The 24396-nt window shown below is 42.7% G+C and overlaps 1 protein-coding gene across 1 annotated transcript in view; it reads right to left on the minus strand.

Moving 5' to 3' along the window:
• Window positions 1-24396, minus strand: part of LOC306850160 (ALK tyrosine kinase receptor) — a gene marked incomplete at both ends in the record, with an annotated part of 456170 nt that overhangs the window by 148178 nt on the left and 283596 nt on the right. Inside the window, one exon of the mRNA XM_079385625.1 lies at window positions 12883-13084. Coding sequence (XP_079241751.1) covers window positions 12883-13084 — 202 coding nt within the window. The remainder of the gene's footprint in view (window positions 1-12882; window positions 13085-24396) is intronic.

A 24396-nucleotide genomic window follows, 5' to 3' on the forward strand; every position in this document is an offset into this window, starting at 1 on the left:
AGTTCGTAAAACATTAGGCAAAAAGTATCTACAGTTGCAATCAAAATTATTCAACTCCCTTGACCTGCAAGATTGTTTTTATGAAAACAATTCAACAAAGGCATTAGTACACTATTAGAGGACGTTTATTAATACACATTGGAGTAATTATAAGAATGGAAAGTTAATGAATAATGACATTTTTTAAAATAAAAATCTAATTGGCTCTAAACATTCATGTTCAAAATTATTCAACTCCCAAAAGTCAAAATTGGTGCAGAGTATTTTATCATTTAAAACCACCAATAAACACTGATTGAGGGTGCTAAGAAACTGCAATACTGGCCCATTCCTCACCTGAAAACGCTTTCAGATCACTGATAATCTTTGGCTTTCATAAATTCAAATTCAATGAATTTGCTTTCTTCAAATTCAATGCTTTTTTTTTTTTTTTTCAATGAGAATTAAATCTGGAAACTTAATAGGCCACTCAAGAACATTCTACGATCGATCCCTGAAGCAAGTATACTTTGGGATGATTGTCCTGCAGGAAAGTCCATTGATCATCATCTTCAGTCTTTGTACCAAAGACATCACAATTCTTACCAAAATTGCCTGATACTTGATAAAGAAACCATAATGTCCTTCATACAGACATGATTTTCACTTCCTGCAACAGTAAAACACCCTCATAACAAGACAGTTCTCCTCCATGTTTGACCATGGTGCTGGTGTTCTTCTGCTCATTAGCTTAGCCTTTTTTGAACCAGACATACCGCTGATTCATGTGTCCAAAAAATTGTAGTTGGGTCACATCACTCCATGTTCAAGTTTTAGCATGTTCAAGTCGGCCTTTTATGTTCTTCTTGGTCAGTGGCATTCAGCATGATTCCCCAACATGAAGGCCATACTTATGTTGTGTTCTTCTTATACTCTGGATTGATTTTTTTTTTCTTTTGCCTCATTTTATCGTGCCATCTTTCAAGTCTTTGGCAGTACAGTATATTGTGGATTGGTCCTCAGTTGCTGTCAACAAACAATTTATGATATTCAGTGTTGGGAAGAATACTTTGGAAATGTAATAGGTTACAGATTACAAGTTACCCTACTTAAAATGTAATAAGTAGTGTAACTTTTCAATTACTTTATTAATGTAACTGATTACATTTAATTACTTTTTGATTACTTTTCTAAAAGGCAGGTTTAAGATTACAGTAGTACTTGACACTGATTACTGTCAGACTTTTGAAATCCTGCATCACTTGAATTAAGATTGTATTTCAATTTTAAAGTAGACATTGGATGCAAAATTCACTTTTACATGGTATTTGCATATAAATGTGTCTTAGCAGTGTGTGGACACAATCACCATACAATGATAAAAATCCATTCACTTTCTTTTTTAATCCCCCAAAATCCTAAACAGTCTCAAGCCGTTGATTTTCTGAGAAGTATGATGTCATATTGCTCAGGCCCTGCCCACAACTGCTGAAGTACTGTCCAATATTAGCATATTTTCGCCCTCAGCCAGTTGCGCGAGTCCATCATTTGATCCACGCTCCAGCAGCTGTAGCAACAATGTCTTGTAAGCAATGCCGGTGTTTTGTAGTTTTGTGATGTAGAAAAACATAAGAATCTTAATTTTCTCCCAACATCAGAGCCACTGAGGACACAGTGTATTAGATTTGTGTTTAATGGTAATGCGCCACCGAATACACCTAAATTTGTTTTTGTCTGCACAAATACTTTTACTCCACACTGATTTCTGAATGAGGGACAATTCAAGGCAGGTTTTGTTAAAAAAATAAAACTCAAGGATAGATCAGTACCCATTGTTCATGATCCAGCTGCACCTCCAGAAGAAGCAAGTCTGACACTTTATTTTGTTTATGATTATTTGCAAATCGCCTTTGCTCTTCCACGGAAGAAAGGGGCGGGTGAGCAGAACTCATTAGCATTTAAAGGGACATGACTCAAAATGAGTCACTGTGAAAAGAGCAATGTAAAAAGGGTGTTGTTTTACATGACCACTGAGGAATTTTAACCAATGTATGTTGCAGACCTTTCATGAAGACCATAATGTATCATACCAATTTATGGGTGATCAATGTCCCCTTTGAAGCACAACCACTGCAAAAATCAGACTTACTTTGAGATTATTCTGAGGTCGAATACATATTTAAAATGATTAAAATTGTTAGCTATTATACATATATATAATCAAATCTTTACATAGCTATGACAGGAAACACTGGAATCTAACAATGCTTTGGAAAAAACAGTTAATCTTTAAAAAAAATGAAGCATAGGTAAACATAAACCCATATAGGAAATAAAAGAGTTATCGAATAAGCATGTTCTAAACTCCTGAAACATTGATGTTTCATATTTTAGACCAGTCACGGCAATTTATGAAAGAAATCATTTAAATCTGTATGTGGGAGTTTGTATGAAAAAAATCAGATGTAACCCCCTTTGTAATCCTTAATCTTTTCATAAGTAACTGCAATTTAATTACACATTTTATATCAGTAACCGTAACTGATTACATTTACTTTTATTTTGTAATTAATTTACATAATTCTGGTACATGTAACTAGTTACTCCCCAACACTGATGATATTGTGCTCAAAGCTTTTCTGGTACAGCACATTTTAAGCTAGGGCAAAAGGCTACCAGCTGTGTTTCTAGGAATTTTTAATGACTTGGAAAGCTTCATGCAGCCTTAGATTTTCTAAAGTAATAAAACAATTTCTTCACTATAGCTTCTCTATAGCTTTTGTGAGAGATCTGTTGCCTATTCATATTTGCTACACAATGCACATGCATGGGCTAACTGTATGTACGCATAAAAGCTCAAGCTAAATATGTTTTCTAATAGAGTTTCTAAAGGTTTAATAGTGTTTTGAGACTGTTTTTGTTTTAAAATGTTTTAAATTACTTTTTTTTTTTTGGGGGGGGGGGGGGGGGGGGGGTATGGTTTGGAAAGGCACACATGTCTAAATACAAGGTCTAACAGCTGAAAATGCATATTAGAGCTAAGACCAAGCCCTGAGGTAAAAAAAAAAAAAAAAAAAAAAAATACTGCCTGTATAGCTCAGATACATGATTGCATCAAACCACACATCAGGGGATTAGTTCAGAAAAAAGAAAAAGAAAAGAATGCTGCATTGAAGGTTCACAGAATCATGTAGCCTCCATTATCCATAATGGAAGATGTTTGGAACAACCAGGACTCTTCCTAGAGCTGGCCTCATGACAAAACTGAGCAATTGATGGAGATGGGCTTTGGTTAGAGTGGTGACCAATAACCTGATGGTCACTCTTGTTGAGCTTCATGATCATATGTGGAGATAGGAGAAACCTACAGAAGGACAAACATCACTGCAACACTCTGGGCTTTATGACGGCATAGCCAAACTCAATCCTCTCATCAGTGAAGATATATGAATACACACTTGGAATTTGCAAAACGGCACTTCAAGGACCCTCGGACTCTGAGAAACAAGATTCTCTGGTCTAATGAACCTCAATTCTAAGCATCGTATTTGAAGGAAACCAGGCACTGCTCACCATCTGCTGAGTACCATCCCAAAAGTAAAGTGTGCTGGTAGCAGCCTTATGTGGGGGCTGTTTTTTGGACTCATCAGAGTAGAAGACAAGCTCAATGCACCAAAATATAGATATAGCCTTCATGAAAACCAAGTCCAGACCATTCAGAGCCTCAGGCTGGGCAGAAGGTTCACCTTCCAACAGGACAATGACCCTAAGCACACAGCAAGAGTTGCTTATAGACAACTCTGTGAATGTCCTTGAGTGGCCCAGCCACAGCCTAGGATTTAACCCAATCAAATATTTCTGGATAAACCTGAAAATGTGTATCTGCCCCCATCCAACCTGATAGAGTTTGATTTGTGAAGAGGTGAGGAGAAGAATGGCAGATAATTGCCAAATGATGATGTGCAAAGCTTGTTGCATCATACAGAAAAAAAATATTTGAGGCTGTAAAGGTGCTTAAGCTAAGTACTGAGGTAAGGGTTTGAATACTTATGCAATGTACTTATTTCAGATTTTATTTTATTTTTTTATAAATTTACAAAGTTGTGACAGTTCGGTTGTTGCTTTGCCATTACGGTGTATGGAGTGTAGACTGATGTGAAAAAAACAAAAAAAAAACTAATTTAAAGCAGATTGACCTAAGGCTGCAACATAAAACGTGAAAAAAAAATAAAAAATGAAGGGGTTTGAATACTTTCACAAGACACTGTATATATACTCAAAAATATTACATTATATATTGACATTATCACTTTTAATATGCCAGTGTTACAGTATTATAGATGCAATTTTGTAGTTTGTATAGCTTCAGAAAAGCTTGTATTTGTAAAGTAATACAGTCTCTGGAGTGTTGAATAATTTTGATTGCAACTGTAGACAAACTACCGTTTGTATTGCGATCAGGCTTGGGCAATACTTTAGGTACTAACATGTACCTTTATGCTACTAGGGTTAAATACGGTACAAATGTGTACTTTTTATAAGGGTACCATCCCGGCAGTGATATCTGGTTCACTTGTAAATTGTTCTTACCAACCGGTTATTTTCAGTGAACTTGATGAACCAGTTCACCAAATCAGACCTAACCATTTGAAACAGTTCACAGTTTGAGCCAGCACAGATCTACAAGTTATTTCGGATGGGCCTAACAGTCACTCCGACTCAAAATGGGCCAATACCCTGAAGTACTGTACACGATACTATGATGCTGGTTTTGAAACAAAGTTCATTGAAACAAAATGTACGACAGAATCAGGTTACTGTAATTAATCAAATTTCCCATCACTATATCTCAGTGACATCTTTTGTACCTTAATTTTTTAAATTTAATTTTATTTTTTTCTGAGTGATAATACAACCACATGATGTGGTTGTCTTACAAACACAAGTGTCCACTATTTGTATCACCTATTACCAGTGTTGGGGGTAACGCATTACAAGTAATGCGAGTTACGTAATAATATTACTTTTTTCAAGTAACTAGTAAAGTAACGCATTACTTTTTAATTTACAAGAAAATATCTGAGTTACTTTTTCAAAAAAGTAACGCCAGTTACTTTTTCCCCATTTATTGACTGACAGTGCGCTGTGTGAGCATGCTGTTACTATAGATCTAAATGTGAATGTGCATGAATTCATCCCACTCGCAAAAAACAGATTTAGTATTCGGCAAAATGAATTAAAACAGTGAAATGCAAACTCAGAATATGACGCAAACTGCAATAATTAAATATGTTAAACAACACAAATGTATCTAATCCCATTTTATTAACCAATGTCTTTGCTGCTGACCTTTGATGATCCAGTTCAACCATACTAATAAGCAAAATTGACTTTAGATAAACTAACAATTGTACTTCATTGTTTTTTTAATGCTGAAGAGTGTTAAACCTTCTTATCCTGAGTTTTACTTTACAGACGTGAATTTACTTTTCCTTCACAAGATACAGGGCTTTTACATTTGTATTAATGTAATTTCTTGTATTAAAAACAATCAAGCCCTGCTCATATTTAAAAAGCAGCGCAAAAGTAACGTAACGCATTACTTTCCATAAAAAGTAGCTAAGTAACGTAATTAGTTACTTTTTTAGGGAGTAACGCAATATTGTAATGCATTACTTTTAAAAGTAACTTTCCCCAACAATGCCTATTACTTCAATCACATAGCAGGGTTTTTTTTTTTTTTTTTTTTTTATAAACAGCTATTCAAGTGCCTCATTACCTTGTCAACAGTGCCCAACTATCATTTCCATAAATGGTCCACAAATTGTCCTTAAATTGGCAAAACAGGTCAAATTAAACAAAACAATCACAAGGGAAACATTATTGTATAAATGATTTATAAAACCTTAATGGGGACTACACATAAGGCATTTGCACTGCAGCTCTGTCCCGTACACCTTGCACAGATGAACATAGGTTAACAAACAACAAAATAATTGAATAAATACATGACTGTGTATGATTTATGTCTATGAAACGAAGCGGAGCAGCTGTAAATCTTTCACTGCAATGACAGCAAGTTCCTTAGTGGATGACAAGCATTTATCGATTTTCATGTTTGCCACTAAAGTATTTATGCCTCTTGTACTCTCCAGTTAATGGAAACCGCCTGACGCCTCTAGTCCTTGGAGGCGACCACAGAGAGAGTAGAGGGTGACAGCGAAGGGTTCGGAGGGGGTCTACAAGTCTGGGAGATTGACCCCCTCTGTGGAGGTTGTTCTTCTTCCAAACTCAGCGCAACAAACTTTCAAGATTGGAGGAAGAAATTAGATGACTTTCAAAGTAAAAAGCCCTAAGGAAAATTTATTACCCAGAAGTAACAAACTTGTGATCCAGTGATTTCGGCTCAGAAAAGCTCATTGTAGCAGTCTAGTACCTTGTAAACACAACTTTGTTTCTTGGTGGACTGATAAAAACCTGCGCAGCTTGACTTCCAGATGTTTCATAGCAGTTGGGTATGATTATTGAAGCTTATGATTTTGGCAAGCATTTGCGAGTAAGTAAGAAGAATAAGGGAAACAATGAATGGTTGTTTGAAATTCAGTGGTTAGAGAGGAAAATTTGATATAATTTTAGAACATTTATCCACTACAAAATAATGTTGTAGCATATATTGTTAACACAATTAGGTTATGGTGGGTGTATGGTTTGGGATGAAATGCATTTGTCCGTGTTTCACGCCATCTCGAATCGCGCTCATGGAAAGCGCTTGAGAAACAGTATCTCGGTATGCTTTCAACTATTTGTTTTTAGTCTCGAGCAAGAGACTGTATGACATTCACGTTACATGATTTGACTGATTTTTACGTAGAGAGGGTGACAGCGCACCGCATTAAAATACAAAAACAAAACTAAAATTAAAACATATTTGAGAGCATTGTGGCGTACCCTGGTGTTTCGGGGGCCCTACACAGCTTGCGTTTTCTGCGTATAGGGAGGATCGGCTCTGCAGACAACACCAACTAAATTAGGCTGCAGTCCTTTTATGGATGCAATATTCGAACCAAACTGAAACAGTGATTTAATTATCTTAGCAAACTAAATTACATATAATAAAATGTGTAAAGTAAAGAATGAAAGATATAGATTGCACTACATGTTAGCTTGCTTATTTTGCTCAATAGCTTGATCAGTTTAAGTCCATATGTTGTACTAACAGAAAACTATACTTTTAATCTCAGGTCAAGAGCTGTATTTCCAACCACAATACTTTGTAATGCTGTAAATTGTCATTAAAACTATGGCTTTGGAAAACACCAAATTGTTGAACTTCTGTATGTTGGTAACAATTGAACTTGTAACCATAGTTGGATAACTACTGTATGCTTTTGGAAAACACACCCCTGAATGTGTACTATTGGAGTGTCTCAAGTGGTTAAACTGCCATGTGTAACAACTCTGTTAGAGAACTATAAAATTAAAGTGGATAGGTTGGTCTTGGAAAAATTTGAACAGCAACTTTGTTCATACCAAACCTCTGACTTTTGATTGCAGACCTTGGTAGCTTGGGATATTTGAATAGTTTGAGACATGAGATTACAAGGGTCATTACCTAATGAGGAAAAAGAAGAAGGACATATGAGCAAAAAATTATATTTACTGTCAAGCTAATCTAATTGCCATTTAGGAGAAACAAATGATAGGTTTTGCTTAAAATATAAAATTTGTCATCTTTGTTTTGTATGAAAGAAATTATCTTAAGTAGTCGAAGACTGGTGTAGTTGTAACCTGTGCTCAATCTTATAATTTACAATTTAAACACAGCAACACATTCCTATGAAACAAACCTCTAATCAAACCCTCTTACAGTGTTTTATTGTCTGATCAGTATATCAGCCCTCGCTAATTGATTGAAACAAGTGTTAATACTCAGAAAATACGATGGTCCAAAGCCCAACAGATATGCACTACAATACAAATGAGACCAATTAACAAAACAGATTGCAATCCATGATTAGATATTGTGCTCTTGAACACCTAGACAACATTAGAAAAGTACAGGCAGCTCAAACCACTTAACTATGTGAACACCCTTGTGGAATCTCAGTAACAGGAAAGACCTCACAACTGGGCTGGGGCTTTAAATAATCTTAATGGAGGAGAAATAAACTCTTGCGTGGCCACAGGGAAATGTAATATATATAATGTTCAGTTTTTTTTTTTTTTCAGGAACGAGTGATGGTAATATTATTATTATTAATAATTAATCACACATATATTACATGATACACCTACTAAAGCATATACAGGATATGTTCTTCTGACAAGATAATTGTAAAATATGTTTTATATAACACAAACAGTTTTATTTAACACAATTTCAACTGCTTATGCATAATGCAAGCCTCTATAGTGTAGATTCTTTGAATAACATGACTTTTGAGCAATTACAGTATTATGGCTAAAGCCAGTTTATAAAATGGATAGTTATGTTCCTAGATGTAGATTTGCAACTACAGAAAAATAAAAATATATATAATAATAATAATAATAAATTGATAACTAGAAACATATTTTTAGAATGTCATCAAATGCAATCTTTTGTTTTTGGACCCAATTACCTCTCATGGATCAGTAAAATTATGTGCATGCAGACAAGAAAAGTGTCTGTGGTGGTGTTTGTTCCAATTTCGCTTTTTGGCAGTAAAAACAAGTGTCAAGGATATCAGTTAGGCTTAGAAACCACTGAAGGATTTTGATTTTCAATGGTAAAATGTATGTTTTTTTCCACAGTTGTGATCTTTGACAGATCCTCTTTCTATGTTTCAGTAACTACTGGGGTGTCTGATAGCTGAAGGAATGGCTAATGAATCGAAAGCTAATCTTGTGACACAACATTCATTTTGTTTCGTAGCAGTGAACAGCAGGCTATCTTAGCCACTGAGGTGCACTGCCTTTTCCAGAGCACGTAATCCCTCAGGCGAAAAGAGCCTTTGGTGTATTTGAATGTTTTAATTTCCATATATATTTAATTTTGCCATCTGACACACTTTTCCTTTCTCTGTTTCGTGACTCACCAATAAGCATTCCACAAATAAATTCCAAATATAAGTTAGCTACTCACAGAAGTCACTGTGTGGCATTCTGGCCATACAAGAACTCCATAACCTAGTTTTTTGCAAATGCAAATACAACCATGGTCGTTATATAGTTCAAGACATAAATGAAGGGACTTAGACGATCAAAAGACAGGCCTAATGCCTCTCTTCTTTCATACAGTATGGTGGTGAAAGGAAGCAAAGCAAAGCATTTAATTTTGCTAAATCATTTTTATAATATTTAGTAAAAAGCCACTGAATAGATGCTGACTTACGTTGAATAGCAGCTGGACAGAGAGCGAAATATTTTTTGAATAAGTTTTGAACGGCATGAACTTTTAGTTTGCATGTGTACTAAACCGAATGATGAAAAAAATAGAGGCACAATGCAAAAATGTGTTTTGCATTATTTTGTCGTTGTTGTGTGAATTAATTTCATGAATGGTACCATATAATTATTGCAATGCGCAAAGTGGCCTGGTCATTTTTGGCTCTAGGAATTTATTGAATACACTGGACAAGAGCTGACCTCAAGCGAGGGCAGAACTGCATACAGATATGTGGGTTGGTTGGCTGATCAAAAATAATGACCTCAAGAGGAACGCTATAATGAGCAGGAACACTTTTCCCTATCGGAACATGCCACGCATGACTGAACACATTCATATGCCGCCCAGTCTTGTAAGACACAGAGTTCCTCTGCAGAGGCAAATCCAACAAACAGGAAGTTAGTGGAGACTAGAACAGAATCTCAAGGACGCAGAGACAAATCTAAAGGCTGTTGACCTCAGCGGAAGTACTGGAAATGTTGCTAATCAAACTAAATGTTATGTTCTGTCTGTTTTATACTATAGACGATGAAACAAAAAATATTTTGATGATACCATTCACCTCAGTTGCTTACAGCATTAATACAAAATGGAAGATATAAATACAAATCTAAATTCAGAAGCTCAAAAATACAACTAAATATACATTAGATCACAGGGAACATACATACTGATAAAATCAATACACTTTGTCACTCTGGATGAAAGTGTCTACTAAATGAATAAATGTATGAAACGCAAGAGTTGTTTTCCCAGAAGGAAATACCAGTGCTTGTAAAAGAATAGTGCCAGGGGACCAATAGTGAACCTTACTGTGCATGATTCATGATACATATGGTATTATTGCAAAAGATAAATAAATGCATTTTTAAAAATCCACTCACGGACCAATCAGTTACTGGTGTATATATAAAGTGTCAGCCTACAGGTTTTCTTTTTAAGTATTACGTTTCACTCAGATGTACAATAAAATGTGGACACTGTTTTCCAATAAAAAAGGCAGAAATACAAAAGAGGCTATGCAAATAAATGCTATATATATTATATATATATATATATATAGCATTTATATATATATATATCGTCGCTGTCAGGCGGAAACCTCCTATGTCCAAATTTAGTAAATTTCATATTTTTTCACAAATCGATGCCATTGGTCAGTCGCCATGTGGGTCTGTTATTTTTTACAAATTATTAACCAATCTAAAGTGTTGAAAATAGCTTGAGAGCAAATCTCTTAAATCCATTGGACACTTCAACTGTCTGAGAAGTCTCGTAACTCTACCTCTTCTTCACTCCGCGGGAGCCTCGCGGAATTATGTCTCCTGAAGATTGAAAGTCGCAACGAATCCTCGTCAAGCAACACGTCCTCTGAGGTCAATGTCCTCAAAACACTGTTTATTCATGATTCAGTTATATAAATATATATGTTATATAATAACAGTTTATATAATATATATAACAGTTTTATCTCTATCCGTTTTTATTTATGGGAGAAAAAAGGGCTGTCTACTGGCGCCAAGTAAGCCCATCTTTGGATAACTCTGTCTGTTTTTTAGACAATAACGAGTGAAAATAGTTAGCTTAGATAGATTAGAGTAGGCCTGTTTTGTTAAAAATCGATAGCTGTAATGCTTCGGTGCAGAAGGAAGCCTGTGAGCCATGAAGGTAAATTTGCGAGCAGATTAGGCTAATTTCCGCCCATTAGACAGCCTAGTCAGCTCATCGTTTTTTGTATTTCATCACTTATAGCTCTTAAACCTTTAAAATAGAGTTTAGGAAGATGTATGTAACCACAGTCGTTAGCTTTGGTTAACTATTGAAGCCTTTTCTCTTGTCAAAAGGCTCAACGCGACCGCCGACTTTGTTTGCGTGCAGATTAATTTCCGCCTGTTAGATAGCCTAGTCAGCTAATTGTTTTATTTTGGTATTGCATCACTCATAGCTCTAACGTTTAAAATAGAGTTTAGGAAGATGTATGTAACCACAGTCGTTAGCTTTGGTTAACTATTGAAGACTTTTCTCTTGTCAAAAGGCTCAACGCGACCGCCGACTTTGTTTGCGTGCAGATTAATTTCCGCCTGTTAGATAGCCTAGTCAGCTAATTGTTTTATTTTGGTATTGCATCACTCATAGCTCTAACGTTTAAAATAGAGTTTAGGAAGATGTATGTAACCACAATCATTAGCTTTGATTAGCTCTTAAAGCCTTGTCTCTTGTCAAAAGGCTCAACGCGACCGCATACTTTGATGAACACTGCTGGCAGCAGCGACGTCTGTGTCCGTACCATTCTTATCAATGACAGCGTAATCTCGTATATCCCTGCTCCCAAGTCATAAATCTTGTATCTCAGATTAAACATGATTTTGGGGAAAAGTTGTGTTAATGTTGGTACACAACAGTATATGATAGCAATATAAAGTATAATGCAAACTTTAACGATACAATGTTTAATAACTCAAAAAATATGCCTGTCATGAATCTGTCCTACGAACTTCCGTTAACTCACCACTAGAGGTCACTCACTCACCACAGGGACTCTTGCACTACACTAACTGTTGCACGCCACCTCAGACTACAATTCCCATCATCCACTGACGACACACACAGCTGATTGCACTGATCACACACCCTACATAAACCATGGACTTCCTCTTCCTCTCTGCCGAGTATTGTTTAGCATATATCCTAGCGATAGCTACTCTACAGAGCCCTCTCAGTTGTTATAGTTTTGCCTTGTTAGTTCTCTCGTGTTTGATACCTGCCTGTGTTTCCTGGATTAACCCTTTGCCTTGCTGTTCGGACTTTGTTTGCACCTTGTTTGGATTATTGCTGTGTACCTGGATTATCTCTCTTGCCTTGCCCCTGTTGGATATTGTTCGCCGATCGAAGACCCACACTTGCCCTAGGACTACTCTTTGTATTGCCATTTATATACCTGTTTGTCAATGTTTGACCCATGTCTGTTTGATGACCTTGCCTTTGAATAAAGCTTGCAAATGGATCCGCACGTCTCACGTCTTTGTTTGCCCCATAACAATGCCGCTTTTTTAAATTCCTGAAAAATAATGTTTTTTGAGATGCAAGGATTCTGCCCGACAGCGACTCTCTCTCTCTATATATATATTATTGTTATTATTTATACTTTACAATAAATACTTAATGCTAATATTATCTGCAAAATATATTACTGTCTACACAAACTTTGAATGGACATAAAGGCATTTAAGCTAAATTGTTTGCATAAACTTGCAGAATGAAAAAAAAAGAATAAAGACATAATGTTGCCTTGTAAGCACTGGAATAACAAATTACTGCCAAGATTCACTAGTTGATCTTTAAACTGTGCAAAAACTGCACTCAAAGCAAAAGGTCTCCGCGGTGTAGTGTTGTGTATATCAGATTCAATGTCACAAGGTTCAAGAGTTGAGTAACATCCTCTCTGAATATGAGAATGTTGCCTTTGGCAAACTCACCCAATGACATGAGGATGCTCGGTGGTGAGGAGAGCAAGCGGCGGCTTGTCCCTCTCGATGAGCCAGACAGTGTATCGTCCACTCTGCCTGGGGTGCAAAAACACTGTGATATCCAGACCACAGGGCCGATGGGTGGCACGTAGCCAAGGGCTCAGAACCCATGGCCCCGTCAGAGCTGAGCCATTCACTGTGAGAAACCTCCCTGGAGAAACAAAGAGAAAGATACATTTATGTCAAAGGGCAAAATACTTCAAAATCTCCAGTTGTTCCACCAGCCAGATACCAATATTTTATTCCTCAGATTTTATTGTTTTTGAAATTGAGTTCTCAGCTATGTAGAAATATCTTTTTATCAGATGACTTTCCTAAAATTGGCCCAACTTTATATTAAGTGTCTTTAATGTGATCATCTGATACAATGCATTTAGTGTGTACATATGTATTTATGTTGTATTTATATTTTAAACTTATTATAAGTGTAATTATACAATTAAGTACTGAGTAATATACATTAACAACATATACTTACTATAGGGTTTTGGAATACAGTTCGGTTTAGGGTTAGTGTGTCAGGGTTATTTACCTGTTTTGTGTTTGTATTTTTGCCATGTGCAACTCGACCTAGTTTTCCCTCCTGTTTGTTTATGCCCTTATTTGGACTTCCTGTCCCTGTTCCCATTTAGTTCTATTTGTTCCACCTGTGTTTGATTATTTATCTCGTTTAGTTCAGTACTTATAGCCCTGCCTTTCCCCTGTTTCTTTGTCCTGTCTAACTTTGTTTCAAGTGGTTGTGTTTTCCTTGTGGATTTATTAAAAATTCAGTTTGTTTTGATATTCTGCCTCCTTTGTACATCTTGCCCCAGCAACCCGTGACATAGTGTGTGTATATATTGTGACGAGTCGGCTGCCTCCCCCCTTATTATCATCACCACCCCGTCCCGTATTCGCCACCCTTCACCAGGCTCCCGACGGGAGTGGGTGTGTGAGAGAGGAGGGGCGCTGAACAGCCAGGGGTGGCGGCGTGTGATGAGGCGCACCTGATGTGAATAGAGCCTCATCACCGCCGCTGTTTAAATGCCGAGCGCGCCTCTCCTCGAGAGACCGGTCTCTTCCCCGTGCATGCACGCTGGTGTCCTCGTGGGTCCAGGAAGGGAGCGTTGAGGGATTCCCGCACCACCGGAGACGTGAGCTGCCGGACCCGTAGAGTATGGATGGAATTCCGCACCCGTTTGACGGCTGACGGGCTAGGATGCCGGGCCGTTCTATTCCCCCGGAAGCGTCGCGGGCACAGGATGATGATGCCGCTCAGAAGAAGCCGCCGACCCACGCACCCCGGTCCCGAGAGGGGAGCGCGTGCGGCCACCAGACTCCTCCCCTTACCTGGGCCCTTCCTTCCCGAACACTGCCCTCCTTCACAAGCCCGTAGCACGACGAGGACACCAGATTCCCCGTTTATTTTGGACACTTTTTCCCCTTGGACACTTATTTTGATATTTTTGTTTAATAAAAGCCTCTCCGAGGCCTGACGCCACGCCCACTGTGTCTGTCGTTTGCTCTTCTCGCCACAATATATATATATATATATATATATATATATATATATATACACACACACAAATATTGACTTAAAATAACACAATACAAACAAAAAAATAGCATCTCGTAATGCGGTCTTATTAGATGCTAAATTAGATGCACAATGTTTGAATTCATATTTAGAATTATGATTTTAGATGACTTCAACTTTAAAATCTGAGCACAATCTGAGACATTACGATTTCTGAAACTCTAGAAGTCATGCTGGGGACACTTTCTCAGGAGAAACGTCTGAGATGCTGGAGACATTGGAATAAGTCTTAATTTGCTCTTCATTTAATCTCATTATTGTCTAGGCGAAACAGTTAAAAATATTAAAGATATTCTGTCTTTGATTTTTATATTCCAGTGGTGAGCTCAGTGGCCATCTTGGTAACACCTCCATGCAACTAATTTCTGTGAAACCACAGATGCAATCTGCTTGAATGCAGAAACACAAAAATTATAGACTCTTTGCCATGCTTGAGTTTGTGAAATTACATTTTTCAGAGCCCGGTAATAAAACAAAATCTTGTGGTATTGATACGCAAAAATTGACTTTGGCATGCATTTGATATGCACATTTGGCGTACATATAATATGCAGTTTAAACATGCATATGATACGCATCTACCCCACAACCCTAACCCTACCCATTGCGTAGTAGCATATACACGCCAAAGTCAATATTTGCGTATCAATACAAGTTTTTGTTTTTATTTAGTGTACTATTTATATGCACTTTCATGAGATCGGGTTGATTTTTTAACATATGTCAAACATGCAATAAAATCAGATTTCAATGAATTAGTTTATTTAACTCAAACCAGGCATTTTTTATTATTTATTTTTATTTTATTTATTTATTTATTTTTATTTTTTTCAGGTTGGTCTAGCAAAGATTTGGCAATAATGTGACAAGGTTTTTAAAGCAAAAATGCATGATTTTCTTTTATACAGATGCAATCTCTCCTATACATTTTTAAGAAGTGGCCTGATTCCTCTTCATATAATCTCTGTACACTTCTCAGAGTGTCTGTGGGAATCTGGATTGTAAGAGTATGTGTGAAAGTGAAATTCACAGATCCGTGGCCCAGGCAGCCGACAGTGAGCCCATGTAGAGCCAAAATAGATGAGTGAGGGGGGGAAATGACAATACACCAGAGGAAAACAAAATAAATAATGAAAGAGAGGAGAGAAATCAAAGCTCTGTCTGTGGGCTTTGATTTAGAGTCCTCCCTCTCAACAGCCTCATTCAGCTCCCTCAATCAGGAAATTTTCCACAGGGCCAAAGCACAAAAAAAGACAAAAGAGACCTTCTTTTGATAGAAAAGGAATGAAAACAGCATCAGGGAGAAAAAAAAAACAAAAAAGAAAATGGAGGAAAAATGTCCCAGAATGTAACATTTTCATTATTCACAGAGTTATCTGTATCCGGCAAGGAGTTGTTATAGGATCATATTTTTTGGGTTTGGTTTACATTAGGGGTGTACAAAATGGCTTTCACAATCCCTGATTGTTCAGAATTATTTAGGCATATCTTAAACATGCTGGGCATTTGAAAAGAGGTAAGTAATAATAGAGAGCCTGTTTCTGTAACTGACTACAGGGCACTTGAGGCTTTGATTTCTGTTAAAAAGTGTATTATTAAACAATTTTTTTCTCTCCTTTTTAACTGTGCCTTAAAATTCAATGGATTGTATCAAGTTCAAATATGGTCACAGCAGGGGTTGTGCTAACTTCTCACTTAGAAATTCAACTAAGCATGTAATTTGACTAAGGCTTCCTTAACTTTTGAATACCACTTTAGCTCCTTGCTGAAAGCGGTACAAAACCAAACACTTTCTGCTCACTGACTAACAACAATTTTCCATGCCTTACTTGACAAATCTTAGTGCTGTGTGCTTTGAAGGCATACATTTTGGCCAAAACTGCAGTTTTCTGAAAGTGCAAATCTTAGTTGCTAAAGCATATTCAATGCTGCTTCTGTAACACTCAAAAGTCACGTTTTAAAATCCCTAGCCAGAATAAATCCACATGAAACATAACATTATACAGTAGATGGTGTACTGAGTTTCAGGACACAGTATTAATTGATTTATTGACACAGGGTTAGGTATAACATTTTGGTGTTTGGCTAGTGAGTGATCCTTCAGAGTTCCTCCATTTTATGCTTAGTGCATCCAGTTATCCAACTACAGTAGTCTTTATTTTTTCATAGTGAAGTCATCAGTCTTGAGCATCAGATAATGCCATGGTAATAGATTTACATTTGCATTTAGGCTACATTTAATCATTTAGCAGACACTTTTATCTAAACCGACTTACAAATGAGGACAATAGAAGCAATCGAAACCAACAAAAGAGCAACAACATGCAAGTGTTAAGTCTCAGTTAGCCTAACGCAGTACACGTAGCAAGGTTTTTTTTTTTTTTTTTTAAGAGACAAGTAGATAGAATAGAAAAAAGAAAGCTAGCCGTTAGAGAATAAATATGCAATTGATAGAGGGTCAAGTGTATTTTTTTTTTTTATAAAAGAAGACAGATAGATCAAATAGAATTAGAATAGAAAGCGCTAGAGTTAGAGGGTCAAATAAAGATGGAAGAGATATAGATTTTTAGCCATTTCTTGAAGATGGCTAAGGATTCAGCTGCTCATTGAGAAGGGCAGGTATGGAAGCCCGTTCCCGCCACCTTAAGAAAAAATATAATTCTGTAAGTCATAATAATGAGAAACTTTCTCATAATAATGACTATTTTCTCGAAATAACGAGAAACTTTCTCATAATAATGACTTACTCCTAAAAAAAAAAAAAGACTTACTTCGCGCATGCGCAGTGCATGAGTGGTTTTATGAAGAAATGAGCCATTATGCATATAAACTTAATTTATAGATGTCTATTTCATTGATCTAATAGTTTTATTAGCTGTCCCTTTCACGCATCACATGCGTCATACAGTAAGCCATCTCATTTCAAAAGCACAACGTATCATTGTTTGTTACCACAGCAGCCGCTTGGTCTTCAGCATCCCACACCGCTTCTTGCAGGACAAACGCTTAACCTGAAAAATGCTTAACGTGGCTTGAAGTACAAAAACAGATTGAACCAAATTCAGTACATAACTTAATGATCATGCATACTGTATGTACAGGCATTCAGGTGGACCCAAAATATGAATGCAATGCAAAACAGCAACTCTTATGCAGCATTTTCTATAATGGTTTTCTATAGGAAAACGCTTAACATGCAACTTTGGGTGTTGTGTTCCAATTCTGGGTTCTTATGCTTGCCTGTAGGCATGATCAATAATACTGTATCCTGAATTAGTCATTGTACTTTAAGCCACATTAAGCATTTTTCATGTTCACATGTCCTGCAAGAAGCGGTGTGGGATGCTGAAAACCAAGCGGTTGCCATGGTAACGAACAATGATGCTTTGTGCTAGCAAGAGGAGATTGGGCTACTGTGGGCTTATGCATTTGATGCATATGGAAAGTGACAGCTAATAAAAAACTAACAAATCATCGAAATGAACATCTATTCGTTAAGTTTATATGTGTAATGACTTTCATTTCTTCATAAAATGCATGTGATTTTTGTTGGAATATATTCCTCTATATCTGAAGCCATGAACTTCATTGTCTGGCAGAGTAACAAAAGACTACATGCAGATAATTTATCTAAAATCGTTAGATAATATCCTGCATATCTGCAGGACTGGGTAGTTTTTGCAATGTGGTCTGAGAAATTCAGCTTATCATCATTCACAACTCCAAGGTTTCTGGCTGTTTTAGAAGGAGTTATGGTTGTTGAGCCTAACTGGAAGGGGGAATTGTGATGACGTGATGGGTGTGCTGAAACTACAAGCAGTTCTGTCTTAGCTAGGTTGAGTTGAGGGTAATGGTCCTTCATCTAGCAAGAAATATGTTAGACATGCTGAGATGTACATGATACTTTACACGGTACTTCACAGAACGTCTCGGTTACGTACGTAACCCTCGTTCCCTGATGGAGGGAACGGAGACGTTATGTCGTGACGACATTAGGGGATTTACTTGAGAGCCCCGACTGCCTCTGATAAGAGAAAACGCCAATGAAATTTGGCTAGTGGATTTTGCATACCTGAGCCACTCCCCGTGCATACGGGTATAAAAGGGCGACAGGTGCATCCACTCATCAGGTTTTCCGCTGAGGAGCCGAGAACGTGTCCCTGGCAACCAGCGATGGTTCGAGATTGTGGCATGGGGACATAACGTCTCCGTTCCCTCCATCAGGGAACGAGGGTTACGTACGTAACCGAGACGTTCCCTATCTGTCGGTCACTACGAGTTATGTCGTGACGACATTAGGGGTCTATGGAAAGCGCCACAGCCTGAACCCCGTCACGACCTTGTGGCATGCAGATGTTGACAAGCTAGCGCGTGACAGACAAATGCGATGCGAAGGTCGCAACCTTCCCGTCGCCCCAGCGCAAATTCGCTAACCTTGGTGCCCGCAGGGACCACTGAGTACATTGCTGCTGGAGATAGCCAAGCCGCTGTTCCTTTCCCCAGAAATCGGAAGGGATTTCGACCTTCTATGAAAGATTGCTTCAAGTCTTTCCTGTTTGTTGTTACAGCCCGGCAGTAACGACGGGGAAGCGAGCCTTCCGGAGAAGGGCGCTACGGAGGCCACACCCTGCCCGAAGGGAGGTAACGTGTGGAGACACTGGTATGGACTGGCCCAGCCTGGGGCAGTGCTACATACGCCTGGACCCTGGGGCAGATCCTACCTAGGAGAAGGGAGGAAGGCTGCCAGCAGGGCCTGACAGAGCTCTGTCAAAGGGAAGACACGGGTTTACCATGAGGGAAACCGTACCGTGGATGAATACACGTGTGGGATCACCCGAAGGGAATCAGGCCGCACGGGCACCTAGCCGAGTACAGGGGCTGACCGGAGACCCGGGCAAGCTAACACCGGTACTGGGCCTGGCGTCAGACTGCTCCGCCCAGCCTGACTGCCGGGGGTGCTGGAGGAACTCCGCCAGGGTTCGCCGTTCGGGGAACTAACTGGAGGAGAGAATAGGCGCTCGTATCCCCGAGTAAGGGGGAATGGCGCAGCAAGCGTGACACCGGCCAACTCTTCCCGCCACTTACCTGTTACCCAACACACGGGAAGAGACTGGCTCAACGCGGAGACTGTAAAATCTCGCGAAGGTGTTCGGTGTCGCCCAGCCCGCAGCTCTACAGATGTCTGCCAAAGAGGCGCCGTGCGCCAGCGCATAGGAGGAGGCCACACTCCGTGTGGAGTGAGCCCTCACCCCGAGGGGGCACGGCTCGCCTTGGGATTGGTACGCCAAGGCGATGGCATCCACTATCCAGTGGGCCAACCTCTGCTTGGAGACAGCCTTCCCTTTCTGCTGACCTCCGTGGCAGACAAAGAGCTGCTCAGAGCTTCTGAAGCTCCGGGTGCGGTCCACGTATATGCGCAGCGCTCTTACGGGACACAGCAACGCCAAGGCTGGGTCTGCCTCCTCCGAGGGCAGTGCTTGCAGGTTCACCACCTGATCGCGGAAAGGCGTGGTGGGAACCTTAGGCACGTATCCAGGCCGGGGTCTCAGGACAACGTGAGAGTAGGCCGGCCCAAACACAAGGCACTCTTCGCTTACCGAAAATGCTTGAAGGTCCCTGACCCTCTTGATGGAAGTGAGCGCGGTCAGGAGCGCTGTCTTGGCCGACAGGAATTTCAGCTCGACTGAGTCCAGCGGCTCAAAGGGACCTCTCTGAAGTCCAGCCAGGACAATAGAGAGATCCCAGGAGGGCATCAGGGGTGGCCTAGGAGGATTTAACCTTCTGGCACCCCTCAGGAACCTCACGATGAGATCGTGCTTCCCCAGGGACCGGCGGTCCACTGCATCGTGATGGGCCGCAATAGCAGCCACGTACACTTTCAAGGTGGAGGGCGACAGCCCGCGCTCCAACCTCTCTTGCAGGAAAGAAAGCACCACTCCAATCGTGCATCTTCGGGGGTCCTCCCGCCGAGAAGAACACCAGTCCGCGAACAGACTCCACTTCAGCCTGTGGCAGGCCACTCAAGTCTGCCGCGTCCCATCCAGGAGCCGCACATGGCGGTTCCACAGAGCCGGACGCGGGTGCCATATGGTGCCGAGCCCCTGAGAAAGAAGGTCCTTCCTCAGAGGGATGCGCCAGGGAGGGGCTGTCGCGAGGAGGGTGAGTTCCGGAAATCAGGTCCGGGTGGGCCAATATGGCGCAACCAACAAGACCTGCTCCTCGTCCTCCCTGACCTTGCACAGTGTCTGTGCGATCAGGCTCACTGGGGGAGACGCATACTTGCGCAGAGCCCGAGGCCAGCTGTGTGCCAGTGCGTCCGTGCCGGGGGGGGGCCTCGGCCAGGGGGAATACAGCTGGCAGTGGGAGGACTTGCGGGAAGCAAACAGGTCTACCTGAGCTTCCCCGAATCGACTCCAAATCAGCCGGATCGTCTCGGGATGGAGTCGCCATTCTCCGGGGAAGTGAGCTGTCGTGAGAGCGCGTCGGCTGCACGATTGAGCTCCCCCGGAATGTGGACGGCGCGCAGCGATTTGAGCTGTGACTGACTCCAGAGGAGGAGATGGCGGGCGAGCTGTGACATGCGGCGTGATCGTAGACCTCCCTGCCGGTTGATGTACGAAACAGCCGCAGTGTTGTCCGTGCGGACCAACACGTGCTGGCCTAGGAGCAGTGGCCGGAACTGCTTTAAGGCCAGATGCACTGCCAACAGCTCTAGGCAGTTGAAGTGCCAAAGCAGTCGAGGCCCCATCCAGAGCCCCGAGGCTGCCTGCCCGTTGCATATAGCGCCCCAGCCCATGCTGGAGGCATCTGTTGTGACAACAACATGCCGGGACACTTGTCCTAAGGGCACCCCGGCCCGTAGGAAGGCAAGGTCCGACCAGGGGCTGAAAGAGCGGCGACACGATAGCGTGATGGTGACACGACGTGTCCCGCGGCGCCATGCCCATCTCGGGACCCGTGAGTGTAACCAGTGCTGAAGTGGTCTCATATGAAGCAACCCGAGCGGCGTGACTGCGGCTACGGATGCCATATGCCCCAGGAGCTGCTGAAACTGTTTCAGCGGAACCAGTGTCCTGCCTCTGAAGGAACTCAGGCAGTTCAGCACTGATTGGGCACGCTCGTCCGAGAGACGTGCCATCATACTCACAGAGTCTAACTCCACACCGAGAAAAGAGATTCTCTGCACGGGGGAGAGCTTGCTCTTTTCCCAGTTGACCCGAAGCCCCAACTGGCTGAGGTGCCGGAGCACCAGGTCCCTGTGACCACCCAACTGTTCTCGCGATCGGGCCAGGATGAGCCAATCATCGAGATAGTTGAGGATCCTGACGCCCACTTCCCGTAACGGGGCAAGGGCGCCCTCCGCCACCTTCGTGAAGGCACGGGGAGACAGGGAGAGCCCGAAGGGGAGGACCCTGTACTGCCATGCCCGCCCCTCGAACGCAAACCGTAGGAACGGCCTGTGTCGAGGGCGAATCGAGACATGAGAGTAAGCGTCCTTCAGGTCGATCGCTGCAAACCAATCCACGGAGTGAACTCATCTGCGTCAACATCTTGAACGGGAGCTTGTGTAGGGCCCGATTCAAGACTCGCAGGTCCAGGATTGGCCGAAGGCCACCGCCTTTCTTGGGCACGATGAAGTAGGGGCTGTAAAACCCCTGCCTCATCTCGGCTGGAGGGACCGGCTCGATTGCACCCTTTGCCAGAAGGACAGCAATCTCCTCGCGCAGGACAGGTTCATCTCGGACTGCCACCGAAGTCTCGAGGATGCCGCTGAACCTGGGCGGCCGCCTGGCGAACTGAATCGCATAGCCGAGTCGAACTGTGCGAATGAGCCAGCGAGACGGGCTGGGTAGCGCAAGCCACGCCCCCAGATACCGTGCAAGCGGCACCAAAGGCCCAATCGACGTGCCCGCAGTGGTGCAGCGAGGGGGAGTAAGGTTGGATGGAACAGAAGGCAGTGCGTTCTGACTCATCCCCACAAAACTCCCTAAGTCCCCGGGGGGACTGGCTAGAGGTGCGCGGGGAGGCATCGCGTCCCCAGACCGCACTCTCTTGGCCACTGGCAATATGGGTCTCGGGTGAGAGTGAGGAGGCATTTCGTCGCACACTGTCAGCCCGCAGACCTGGGAACCCGGAGGGAAGGGAAATTGCTCTTTCTTTGACAATGTGGGTACCACTGGCCCTTGAGCCAGTGGCGGAACAGAAAGAAAAGAAAACACAGGATTCTCCACCCGGCCCTCCTCCGGGGGAAGGAGCGACGCTAGCCTCGTCGTCTCCTGGGAAAGAGCAAATTCCTCCATCTCCGGGTTGTGCGCGTCAGGGCCGCTTTGTCGTCTTCCTGGAGGACTTGGCGGCCGGCTGAGGCGCAGGGGGCGCCGCACTCCTGCGAGAGGCTCGACGCACCGGCCTAGGTGACGACTCAGCACGGGGCGGAGCAGCTCTGGAGGACGCAGGAGGGCGCCCACGGCGACCAGCAGACTGGGGCCTGGCCCTTGGGCCGGCGGTGGCAGCTGGAGCATCCCGCCGTTTAGGGAGGATGTGCTGAATTGCCTCCGTCTGCTTTTGTACTGCCGAGAATTGCTGGGCAAAACCCTCGACAGTGTCGCCAAATAGCCCCGTCTGGGAGATGGAGGCGTCGAGAAAGCGTACTTTGTCGACGTCCTTCATCTCGGCCAGATTGAGCCAGAGATGGCGCTCTTGGACCACTAACGTGGACATCGCCTTCCCGAGGGACCGCGCCGTGACTTTCGTCGCCCGGAGAGCGAAGTCAGTCGCCGTGCGCAGCTCCTGCATCAACCCCGGGTCGGGACTACCCTCGTGCATTTGTTTTAGTGCCTTGGCCTGGTGAACTTGCAGGATGGCTATGGCATGCAGGGCAGAGGCGGCCTGGCCCGCAGCGCTGTAGGCCTTGGCGGCGAGTGCGGCCGTCAGCTTACAGGCTTTGGACGGGAGACGCGGACGATTCCTCCAGGTGGCGGCGTTTTGCGGGCACAGGTGCACCGCAACCGCTCTCTCCACCTGGGGAATATCCACGTACCCCCTGGCCGCCCCGCCATCGAGGGTAGTGAGGACGGAGGAGGGAGACGAGCGGCTTCTGGCCGAGAAAGGGGCCGTCCACGACTTCGTCAGCTCCTCATGCACCTCCGGGAAGAAAGGCACCGGGGCAAAGTGCGGCCGCTGGTCGCGTTTTGCGCCGATGAACCAATCATCCAGCCGCGAGGGCTCGGGACTGGGCGGTCTGTTGACCTCCAGCCCGATACTCACGGCTGCCCGGGCAAGCATGGCCGTCAGCTCTGGGTCCGGATCGGCAGTGGCGACAACACCCGAGGGGGGCAGCCCCGCCGATCGTTCATCCTCAGAGGACGAAAGCCCATCCCCCGATGCCGCGATCGACATCTGATCCTCGGGCGGCGCACCGAATGAAATGCTGGCGGCCCCGTGAGGCGAACCAGCGAAATCACTCGGGAACCGGACGGAACAAGCGCTGCGGGAGGAGCAAGAGGTCCGCGGGGACGTGCCCGGCGGAGAAGCTCTTACCGTCACCCTCAGATCTCCCAGAGCGCCAGCCGGCGGTCCTCTGCTCGAGCCAGAGAGACCGGGACGGGTGGCGGCAGAGGGTGCCAATCCTTTCAGAAAGGAAAGGCGAGAACGCAGCGTTGCCATGTTCATACGCCCACAACAGGCGCATGACTCATCCACAAACGCATCTTCAGCGTGCTGGATGCCCAGACACTGAAGACAACGCTCGTGACCGTCATCCGAGGACAGGAAGCGACCGCAACCAAGAGAACACGGACGGAACGGCATCTTTAAAAAGACGCGAACCGCCCAGTGTTTTAGAAATTTGCTCTTTCAGGTGAAGTGCCCAGGGGAATCGCTGCTGCAGG

This window comes from Barbus barbus (genome assembly GCF_936440315.1).
Source record: "Barbus barbus genome assembly, chromosome: 30".
Taxonomy (NCBI): Eukaryota; Metazoa; Chordata; class Actinopteri; order Cypriniformes; family Cyprinidae; genus Barbus; species Barbus barbus.